The sequence below is a fragment of the Bidens hawaiensis genome, unplaced genomic scaffold, assembly GCF_021521415.1.
Source record: "Bidens hawaiensis isolate Kalapana, Puna unplaced genomic scaffold, B.hawaiensis_p1.1 tig00001206_1, whole genome shotgun sequence".
Classification (NCBI taxonomy): Eukaryota; Viridiplantae; Streptophyta; class Magnoliopsida; order Asterales; family Asteraceae; genus Bidens; species Bidens hawaiensis.
This window is the reverse complement of record NW_027491069.1, coordinates 4452114-4464210: the sequence shown is the minus strand read 5'-3', so window position 1 is coordinate 4464210 and position 12097 is coordinate 4452114. Positions and strand designations below refer to the sequence as shown.

The 12097-nt window shown below is 32.8% G+C and overlaps 2 protein-coding genes across 2 annotated transcripts; one reads left to right on the top strand and one right to left on the bottom strand.

The window, feature by feature from the left end:
- The first annotated feature begins 1079 nt into the window (after nt 1-1079).
- On the top strand, nt 1080-2781 carry LOC143565133 (inositol oxygenase 2-like). The gene is made up of 8 exons (XM_077052204.1): nt 1080-1270; nt 1348-1552; nt 1642-1754; nt 1823-1945; nt 2061-2130; nt 2219-2297; nt 2377-2458; nt 2542-2781. The coding sequence occupies exons 1-8, from the start codon at nt 1241-1243 to the stop codon at nt 2566-2568; spliced, it is 729 nt and encodes a 242-aa protein (XP_076908319.1). The 5' UTR covers nt 1080-1240; the 3' UTR covers nt 2569-2781.
- A 3617-nt stretch (nt 2782-6398) lies between these two features.
- Nucleotides 6399-10458, bottom strand: LOC143565123 (ATP-dependent 6-phosphofructokinase 6-like). The gene is made up of 12 exons (XM_077052196.1): nt 10258-10458; nt 9093-9139; nt 8964-9003; nt 8822-8884; nt 8606-8743; nt 8323-8535; nt 8174-8242; nt 7974-8103; nt 7346-7611; nt 7126-7174; nt 6663-6817; nt 6399-6596 (listed from the first exon to the last, which is right to left on the bottom strand). Exons 1-12 carry the CDS (start codon nt 10456-10458, stop codon nt 6399-6401), a joined length of 1569 nt encoding a protein of 522 aa, XP_076908311.1.
- Between the last annotated feature and the right edge of the window lie 1639 nt (nt 10459-12097).

Sequence of the window (12097 nt, the reverse complement as noted above, 5' to 3'; positions counted from 1 at the left end):
GTGTTTAAATAGGTAAAATACTTGTTTACCTGTTAATGACCTTTTAGTACCTGACTAGCTTTTTTTCTATAACTAAAAATATAATAATAATAATAATAATAGCTCGAAATATAAATTAAAAACTAAAAAAGTAAAAAACCAAAAAAGTTTACTCCGTTTTTCTCGTTCCATTAAAAAAAAACTCGAGAAATATCAACCCATTTTGACCCTTTCATTCATTTTCTTTTTTTAGTTTGACCCATTTTGACCTATTATATACATTTTATTACAACTTATTAAACCCAATAGGTAACATTTGCTACCTCTAGTTTTAACATAACTAATCACATTTGTTTTATTGTTTTAGATTATTACTGATTTAACATATTTAATCGAATAAAGTATCATTATTGGTCTGTTTTGACCGATTCATTATTATTATTATTATTATTATTATTATTATTATTATTACGAACAAAACTTTAAAAAAGGTTTAAATCAAACATAAACCTCAGTTAGTTTAGAAAAAAAAAATGAAAAAGAAATTAGAAGGTAACCGTTTCTGTACATCCTCAAACTAACGAGCGACCACATTTAGATATTTTCTCCAACCAGGGAATATACCAATATCAAATGTAAGGCACGCGCCACAGATGAGAGTATCCAAGGTACACAAATCACGCGTATCCATCCATCTAATTTGCGCGTTACTTGAGAAATAGATAAATATCAAGATACAGCTTAGGTAAGGTATAAATAAATATAAATATCATTATTTCTGTTGAGGACTCCATACTTTTCAAATTGCAATCAAGGACCTCTCATAACACACTATAAAAACCCTCATTTCTCTCATCATCACACCAACACCATTCTGTTCAATATATCAGCATATATATATTTTGTTACTTTTTATTTGTGAAAATGACCGTGTCCATCGAGCAACCCGTGACAGGTAAATTTTCTCTTCTATACGTTCATGTTTTCCATGCATTTTCTATAAAAAAAAACATATTATTAAGTAATAATAGTATTGTTTGTGTATATTAAGTAATAATAGTATTGGTTGTACATAGATTCACAAGTGGTGGAGAACAAGAGCGTCCAATGCAACACCGATGAGCTGGTATTTGATGGAGGCTTCGTTGTGCCTAATCCTAGTGGTGGTTTTGATGCTCCGGAGATCAATGCATTTGGTAACACTTTTAGAGATTATGATGTCGAAAGCTTGCGAAACAAGCAAGTTGAGGAGTTTTATAAAATGAACCACATTCACCAGACATATGAATTCGTAAGCATTATCTATTATTTAATGTTTGTTGTGTGTGGTGAAGAATAATAATGGGAATGATGGTGATAATAATATAGGTGAAGAAGATGAGAGAGGAGTACAACAAGTTAGATAAGTTGGAGATGAGTATATGGGAATGTTGTGAACTGTTGAATGAAGTTGTGGATGATAGTGATCCTGATTTGGATGAACCACAAATTGAGCATTTGCTTCAGACGGCTGAAGCCATTAGGAAAGATTATCCTAATGAGGATTGGCTCCACTTGACTGCACTTATTCATGGTATATATAATTGCATGTCATATATTATATACATAACTATATAAATATAATAAGGTTTTTTATAATAATATCTTTTGATGGGCTTGTAGACCTTGGGAAAGTTTTGTTGCTTCCAAGATTTGGGGAGCTGCCGCAATGGGCTGTTGTAGGCGACACACATCCTCTTGGTTGTGCTTTTGATGAATCAGTTGTTCACCATAAGGTATGCTTTAATTTTGGTGTAGGTCTTGTTTTATTTTTGTCAATTATATTAATGTTTTTGTATTGCAGTATTTCAAAGAAAATCCGGACGTTAACAATCCTGTTTATCAAACTAAGAATGGAATTTATGAGGAAGGATGTGGACTAGATAATGTGATGATTTCATGGGGTCATGATGATTACATGTATTTGGTATGTATGTTATTTAAAATTTTGAATGTTAAATATAAATACATGTCTTATTATATATGTCTTATAAGGATGGTGATGACAAAGACGATGATTAACTTAAATACGATTTTTGCAGGTGGCTAAGGAAAATGGAACCACTTTGCCCCAAGCAGGATTGTTCATCATTCGTTACCATTCGTTTTATCGTAAGTTGCTCAAAGTTATTATTTTTTTTTGCCTAATTTGGATTTTTGGAACCTATTCTAATGAATGTCTTACTTTTGGTTATGGCAGCATTGCATAGGGCTGGTGCATATAAGCATTTGATGAATGAGGAGGATGTTGAGAACTTGAAGTGGCTTCAAATTTTCAAGTAATATATCATGATTAACTTGTGAATAATCAAGATTAATATATGAATTCTAACGCAAGCTTATCGTTTGCTTATGCAGCAAGTATGACCTTTATAGTAAAAGCAAAGTCCGTGTTGACGTCGAAAAGGTCAAGCCATACTATCTATCACTTATTGAGAAGGTGAGTCTTTAGTTGATAGATTATCATGTCAAAGTACAAATCTTGTTGAATTTTCACTTAATTGAATCTCGTTTTCTTTTCAGTATTTCCCAGAAAAGCTCAGGTGGTGAAGATTCGTATATTAAAAGGCGGTCATGATTTATTGAAGGTTATAATAAAAGGAACGTGATTCAAGTTCCCATCAAGTATACATCAAAAGTTTTCTTTTGGATTTAGAGAAATTTGTAAATTTCAATGCATCTGTTGATTGTTTGCTTTGTTTTTATCGATGATTGATCGATTTATCAATATATCATGTCTCCGATGGAGCTGTGCTTTTTTTTAAGATCGAGCTTGTTAACGTGAAATTCACATAATCTTATCAATTCTACTAACAAACGAGAACAAATAAATCACAGTTTGCATCAAGAAGGTACATAATAATTGAGCAAATCAAATGAGTGGTGCACCACCTATTGAAGGATAACACAAACATATATGCTTGTGGCCCAAGATTGGAGCTGGTAACGGGTAGCCTGATATACCAAAATATATAAAGAATTAAAGATCTTTTGTGGTTATCTAATAAACGTTTGTGGTTATCTAATAAACGTTTTGTGGTTAGGATTGACACGTGAGCAAAGATAAATTAAAGTAATTACTAATTAGTAGACAAAAAAAAAATAAGTAATCTAACCTAACAAAAATATCAACCCAACTTCATGGGTAGATACTTAGATGTTGTACACTAATACAAAATTCAAATAAACAATCGATTCTTTTTTCTTTTTATAAATTTTAAGTATCAATTATCTTTTTCATCTTCTTTATAAATTAATAGGGTTGGTTCAAATCTAATTGAATTATTAATTGATCGACTTGTTCAGGGCAATAACTAGTCAATACATTAATTTTAAACTAACTGCAAGAAGTCGTCTCGGATTATGTCTGTTCAAGATATTTATGAGGGTTGAAGTCTTGTTGCATCAAACAATGTGTAATTTAGAAATAGAATAGAGAGCGGGTTGGTTGATGTTCAAAGAAAAAATGAAAGATCAGATTAGTCTCTCTATAACTAGTAAGATCAAATTGTTTGGAACCGGTTTTGATTTTAACTTTAACCAAAATAAATTAATTACTTAGAAGAATTATTTATGGTTTAAGAAATAGAGTAAATTGCGGTTTTCGTCCCTGTGGTTTGTTCAAATATGCTGTTTTAGTCCAATAGTTTCAAATTTGTGATTTTCGTCCCTGTGGTTTCGTTTCACCTTGCAATTAAACCCGATCACATTAACCCCGTTAAGTCTGGCTGTTCATGTGAGGGGCAGTTTTGGCCTTTTTCTCCCCAAATAAACACCAGTTCTAATTCGCAAGCCCCCTCACATGAGAGGCTGGGGTGTATTTGGGAAAAAAAGGACAAAAATGCCCCTCACGTGAACGGCTAGACTTAACGGGGTTAGTGGGATCGGATTTAATTGCAAGTGAAATGAAACCACAGGGACGAAAATCACAAATTTGAAACTTTCGGACTAAAACCGCAAATTTAGACAAATCACAGGGACGAAAACCGCAGTTTACTCTAAGAAATATATTGAATTACTTGAAGAATTATAGCTGTAGTACAATCAAACAGTATCAAAAGTATATTCGATTCGTAGCAAACATTATTATCAGTAAATGTGCATTATTGTATTATAGAAAAATTAAGGAGGCGTCCATCTAAATGACAAAGACATGAAAAGTTGATGATGTAAGCTGTCGGTAAGCTTAGATGGGTGGTAGGTATATATGCATGTGAAATATGTATATTAATTCGTTGATAAATGATAACGTCCTAATCTACCGTTAACGTGTGGTAGGCTGCGATGAAGATGAATAATAAAGTTAACTGCTACATAGCAGCTGTAAAAGGTTGAATATATTAGACGATCTGGTCACTGTCTTCCATGCAAGTGGGAAGACATGACAAAAAGACGCTTAACGAATAGTGTAAATTATGAAAGTGGCCGTCTAAAAAAATTATGCAACAAACTACTCTAACTTTAAGATCGATTGTATTTTCGTGTAAGGATGTGTGTGATAATTAATTTTTTTAAGCACAATAATATTTTTTATGAAAACAAAGCTAGCAAAACGTTAAGACAAATCAGTACAAATTATAAAGATAAGTTGGAGAACAACACTACTTCTAGGCTTATTTCGTTTATTTTCCTTATAGCAAGAGAAAAGTCAAGTGTTTTGAGGTGGTGAGCACAATATACCATCCATATGAGAAGTCCTTCTAAATAATTGTTGAGTAATAATGTAACATATAGAAGAAACAAAGAGAAATATGTTAAAGAAGACAAAATCTACGTGATTAATCTCCCATGTTACATAAATTGGCAATCACTATGAATATAATATAAACATTATCTGATTAAATATAACAAGTAACTAAATAAGTCTAACATGGCTATACAGTATGCAGTCATCTCATCTTGTTTACAGATGGCTGATTAAATGTAACAAGTAACTAAATAAGTCTAACATGACTTTACAGTCGTCTAGTCTTGTTTACAGATGCAAAGAGTGGACTAAAACTCCGCAAACAATGGAGCCAATAGGCTAATTTTGTGAAGATGTTGGTGAGCACGTACATAGCCGCCTAAGGATGACCTTTACACACACAAAGTGAATGTCTATTTCAATGTGCTTTGTCTATCGATGCTGAACGATGTTAGATGACAAGAAGAGTTCAATTACGCTATCACAATAGACTATAATAGCTTGTGGTAGAGGATGGTGGAGCTCAAGTAGGGGACTTTAAAATCACAAGCTTCAAAGGCATCGTTAACGACGACCATATATTCTACATTTGGATTAGATCCATTTATTGAACCAAATGAACACCATATATTCTACGTTTGGATTAGATCCATGTATTGAACCAGATGAACACGAGCGATATATATTCATTTTCTTTCATTTAACGCTAACAAAATAAAAGATCGAACACAAGCATTTAAGCAAACAAGGTTTCTTGTTCATGTTTGTTGATTAGGAAATGACGGTGTTCGTGTTTATTTATTTTTGTTCATTAATAATATAAATGAACGGTTTATGAACATATACGGACATTAATAAACGAACATAACCGTGCATGCATCAATTAAAAGCAGCATAGTTGAGCAAGCATCAATTAAAACCAAGCATGAAGATCGGCCTATTAAACTAAAAATATCAATAAAAATAGACTAAGCTATAACAAGTGAATTTCATAGAACTAGACTAAGTTGTAATAATTAAGCCAAAGATATTAAATGAGCATACAAACGAACTTAAGCAAATGAACATAAACAAATGTGTAAATGAACGTAAATGAACATAAACGAATTTAACGACTGAACATAAATAATTGTTCACAAACATAAATGAGCGAACAAGACGTGTGCTTATCTTTGTTCGTTTATTTAATAAACTAACTTTATGTCAGAGGGTTCTGTGAACGTATGGTTCGTTTACATGCTTAAGCATGGGTTGCCATTTCGATGACCAAGAGATGATGTTGCTCCCTAGAAATACACATTAACCTGATGTGGATCAAGGGTGTTTGGGCGTCCCACTCATTCGACGCCAATGACCACAGTACTCCTGTTGAGGCCACAATGAAGTTGTAGACCATGAGTAAGAGTCCTTTAATTTAACAGATGATGTGGTGTAGGGCTTTCATGTGGAGCTCCTCTATAGCGTGCATGAAGAGACATAGTTGTTACAAAATAGGATTAAAACCTAAAATGTATTCGGTTTTTTTATTCAAGCACAACTCTTGCACAAACAATTACATAAACAAAGCATCTCCATTTTCTGAGATCATCAAAATCTATAACCAACCGTGTATATATATACACATTACTGATCCAAGACTTTTATTCATTTCATGCAACTTGAAAATAAGATCGTATTCGCGTCATGACCATAATCAGCAAACAATAGTTTCCTTGGTGACCAAACCGTTATCCGTTACTTGGTCATCTAGCAACTGCGTTGGTGGTGCTTCATCCTTGATTGACTCAATGATATCTTTTGTGTTCAAAAAACTTGGTTGATTCGTTGAGGATAACATCCGTGCCCACATTCTATCGGTAATCACAACCTTGTTTTGTTTCTCTGTTATTCTCTGCAAAAATAACACCAAAATTAGGAATAATTTATGATAACAAAATTAGGAATAATTTTAACTTACATAGAACGGTAGGTAACATTCTCTACCATGGACCGGGCCAACAGTGAAGCCAGTGTAGCCGGACATGGCTCCGTGAACCGCACTTTGAGCCAGAAGAGTGCAGTATACGTTATCCGATGCATTGCTTGGAACGGCTCGAATCATGTATGTAGGATCTGTAACACATATCCAGACCCTTACATTATGTGTGTGCACGAATCCGAAATAAATGATTTGGAACCAGAATAATGTAACTGAACCGAAATAACCAAACCCAATATAGAATCGGCATTTTAGTTTAACTCTTTTTTTTTAACCGATATGAACGGAAAATCCGATTTTAAGTTTGAACCCAAAAACAGAAAAACCAAAACGAATTGTTTCAAAACCCCAAAAACCGAATTTTCGGTCTTTAGATCAGTTTGAATAGAAAACTTAAGTTATCGTATCGCAAGGGAAAAACGACAGATACATGCTTCCTTACCTATGTATTTAAGGTTGATCTCCATTTCTGTTTGTTTTTTGAAATGATCCTGTTTATAAGAATCAAAAAAATCTCTTAAACAAAAATCAGATCATGACTTATTGAGGTCAAACATATGACATATGTCTGAACCGGGCTCAACATTTGGGCTTGGGCCCATATGAGGTCCGGCCTGCTGGGCCTAATCCAGCCCGTACATGTCTGTACTTGTGATTCTTACCTTGATCTTTTGTGATAACCACAAGCCAACATCATTTAAAAGCTTGTTCCCTGAGGCATCCTTGTCATCGTTGGTCCTTAAGCTCTCGGCCACACGATCCTGGCCCGCGCCTTCTGCAACAACTATCACCATATGCCCGTTTTCTTTAATTCTTTTTTCTATGTATTCAAAAAGACCTCCTGGTCCTTCAAGATAGAAAGATGACTCGGGAATCAAACAACAATCAACATCTCGGCTTGCTAGAGTTGCATGCATTGCAATAAACCCTGCATAAACACAATTTACGTGTTAATAATATAGAGTAAACCACACGTTTTGTCCTTATGGTTTGGCCAAAATAACCCTTTTATTGTAACGATATTGAAACCGCAGTGACTAAGTTATTTTACTCCAAATTATATCAGTATTCTAATCATATTGCTTTTGTAAAAGACAGCATCTCAAACATTCAGACTAGTTAACAAATGTATACAACCACCTACATTTTAATCAAAAGATTTAGATTATTATTGATAATAATATAGTTTCTAGAGTTATAATTAACAAACTGATAGAAACTCTTTTTTTTTTTGAAAATCGACAGAAAGTGTTTGCGACTCAGCCCGACCCGCCCAGCCTAACATCATACCACTATTTCGTCCCATTAACTTCACGAGCCCGATACAATTCTCATTACTCTCTGCCTCAACATGTGCTGCATTAATAGCCCGTTGAGCCTCCTCAACAGCCGTATCAAAGCCAAATGACTGATCAATAACCTGTTAATCAAGATCAAGTAATATTAATAAAAAGCCAGAGAAAAAAAACTAACAACCTTAAACCACATACCGGAATGTCATTATCAATAGTTTTCGGAATCCCAACAACCGCAATCTTAAGACCCCGCCTTCTAACTTCCTGCAATAACACAATTTGTTTACAATTTCCTTCACTAAAATTCAAACTCGTTAAATTAAGTTTAAACTCAAAATGTTTACCTCATAGATAGCAGACGCCCCCTTTTGTGTTCCGTCTCCTCCTATTACGTATACGTGATTTATTCCCCTGTCTTCAATACTATTAACTATCTTTTTGTTATCATATCCACCTCGTGAAGTCCCGATTATGGTTCCTCCTCGTTTATGAATACCATTAACCGCTTTAGGTGTTAATGGTATTGTGTTTCGTGAGTAAAAACCTCGGTATCCGCCCTGCATATTCGTTAACATGGGATATAAGTTTTAAGGGAAACAAATAGGATTAAATTATTAGTAAACTTACTTCAATTCCTTCGATTCTTGTAACGCCATACATATCGTGTAAACTAGCGACGATTTCTCTAATTACTGTGTTGAGACCTGGGCATAGGCCCCCACATGTCACAATACAAGCATGAACATCATCTGACTTGAAATACACCTGAAATAATATCCATGATTATTTTTTTGTGATTTTCTCTTATGCATAAGTAGTTGATACAGGTGAATTTCTTTTTACCTTTTGGCGGGGTCCGGCTCGTCGAAAATGTGTGCCTCTGGGACTGTTAGCATGAACAACAATCTATAAAGATGGAAACACATTATCTGGACTATTAATCACACAAAAACATAAATCAAATGCATATTAGAAAAATGCTGACCTTTTGAGCAATAGTGTCATCCATGTCAACAAAATACTGCCTGAGAAAACACAAGAACAAGTTCTTATAAGAATCAACATTGCAAAACTGACAAGTGAATTAGTTAAAGTTGTATGATTGTTGACTTACTCAACAACCGCATATGCAGGATTATCTCGGAGTGGATTAGGATAAGTCTGTAACATTTAAAAGTATCAGCTGCACTTCATAATTCATATTACCGTCATGCAGAAAAGTTGTTAGTTTGCAAAAAGGTACAATTAAGATCACTTATAAAACTTGTCACCAAATTCAAACTCACCTTCCCAATCCCCAACAAATCATGAGGACCAGCTATCAATAATAAATTAATAAAAAATCTTAATTAGATGATACACACATATATATATAGAAACAGGATCAAATACATTTTATTCTTAACATGAAAACCAATTTGCTGTTATTATTAGGTTTATTTTTATAGGTATTTGCTGTTATTTTTTGTTCATATTTGCTAATTTTCGATTATGAGACGTTATAAGTATTTGCTGATTTATATTTTGTTGTTATTATTAGATTTTTTCTTTTGCTGTTATAAGTATTTACTGTTGTTATTTTGTTCTTAATTTTAATTCTTTTGTTGTAATTTTTAGGTTTTTTTCTTTGTTATTATAAATCATTATTTGTGTAGATTGGTATTGTAGTTGGTATTATTTCTTACATTCTTGTTTTTATATAAATTAGTATTATTTCATACATTCTCATGTTAAAATTAAAATATACATGAATTTTCTCCCATATATATATATAGAGAGAGAGAGCAATTTAATATGCAACTGGTTTTAAGTAGGGTGCTCCGATAATTGTATAAACTTTTGTATTGTTCGATACATAAAACTGTTATGTAGTCGACTAGTGGCTCTCTTTGTCTCTTCCATTATATCTTGGCAATGTGCAAGTAATGATAACAAAATAAATAAATAAATAAAGAAATACAAATTGAAAATATAAAAAATTAGACGTTCAAAACTTAAAATTAATACTGAAAGAAAATATAAAATATAGTAATGACATGACTAACAACAAAACTGAAAGAAAATATAAAATAATAGTGAGAAAAAAAAGTAATTCTTGTTTGTCCACCGTTAAGGGTACCAAGGTCCCCGGGTATGAACATCAAATTAACCACGTTTGTCCATAATTAACGGTTTCAAAACATTAATTCTAACCAGGTACCGTACACAACATGTTTGTCCTAAAAAGGTTTTGTGTTTGTGTGTGTGAAGAGAGAGAGAGAGAGAGAGAGAGAACATACAGGAAGATCAAGGACATAATCCGTCAAATGAGGAACATCTTCAAGAACATAACCATGATCCCCGGTGACAACCTTCGGTTGAGATAACACCTTCGGACCCATAATTGAACTACTAGGTGTTACTTTCACTATACGTTTTCCCCTTCTAATGTTATCCGTTGTGCTTAACTTCAAAGCACCGATCGAAGCACCAGAATGCATTAATATTAAGAGAAACTCTCTATATATGATTCAAAGTATGGTACACCAAACGTGACCATATCATTGACTTTGAATCAACTGATTGCATGTGTTCCTGGAAGCTAAGAAACATGTAGTGGGTGTGATTTTTCTACATGGAGTTAAAATTTTGAAAAGAAAATGTGAGGGTTATTAATTAATTGAATGAAGGTCAATAACCGAGGATGATATTGGGAACGGCAGCTGAGGGTATTGATTTTTGGACAAATTATTTAACGTATGGGAGTTTTTGGATTGTTGTTTTTTAGTCCTTTGGGTTTTGTTTTGCTTTTAATATAACCTTGTAATTGTTCTTGTTTGACATTCATGGGAGTTTTCTTGTTTGACAAGCCTCTAGAGAGGTGAATATGGAAACTAGGGATTTGGAATTTAATTGTGTACTTAATTTAGAATTATGCATATATTATATTTTTGTTTGTAAATATGTTAATAATTGGAATGTGAATAAATTAATAATGCTAAATGATGAAACCAAAGTATTTTTTGTTTCCTTTATAAAAATAGTAAAATATGTTATTTTTATTTATTAACAAAATATAAATAAAGATTTAAAAAATTGCTCTAATATTTTTTGTTATAATAGCTCCTTGAACAGTTGATTACTTTGTTGTGACGTCTACATTCTACAATACAAAATAAATAAATCTTACTAGCCGTTCTAAAAAAAAAAATCCTACTAAACTCGTATGATTTAATAATCATGTAATTTTATCGGTATCTTGCTGCCCAAGCATTATTTTTGTTTGCAAAACTGCATTGGTAAATGTTGTCACATTAAAGACTTGCTTGACTTTTGAGTTATATTTAGTAATCCAGTATACTTGACTTTGAGTTATATTTAGCAGTATACTTGTACGTGATACTTTAATTTGATAATTCAACTTAGCATTAAATTTTTAATCAAATATAAATATATGTACTTATTTAAGTATTTCGTTAACTCGTAAATATTTAAAATTGTTATCAAACACTTGCTTTTCATCTTATAGGACATGGTTTATTTGAACAACATTCAACACGAAAAAAAAAAAAAATAACGCTTGAATACTACCGTATATGTTCTTGTCCTTTCCCCGTGGGGTTTGGACATTGTTGACATGGACGTAACCTAATAGAAAGATTAGTGGGCGTTTAGTTCATTAGGTCATGAATGTGGAACATCAATTTGATATTTTGTTAGGTCATAGGTTCTCTATTCTGCTTTTGTGCATGATTTCAAGGTGTATATTTGATACCTATATATTGTTTTGTATAGCTCGTTAATGGTTTCTTGTCTATTAGTCACAAGGCATCTAATTTCTATCTGTTGAATCCACAAGGTCTGATTTCGTAGCCAATCGGACTACGTATCTCTCCTTAAGACAAAAAATGGTTGGGTCATGATAATTTGGGCATGAAAAGATCTCAAAACTAAAATCAACCAAATCGTAAAGAAAATCTAAGTTAATGAAAGTTAACTATGTATTCAAGCAGACACAAAAGTAATTGTTTTGAAATATGCAGTCACAAATTTTAAGATGGGAGCGTGGGGGAGGGGGGCACAAAATTTTAGAACGAAAACGGATTAATTTAAACTATGTATTAAATTTTTTGAACAAAA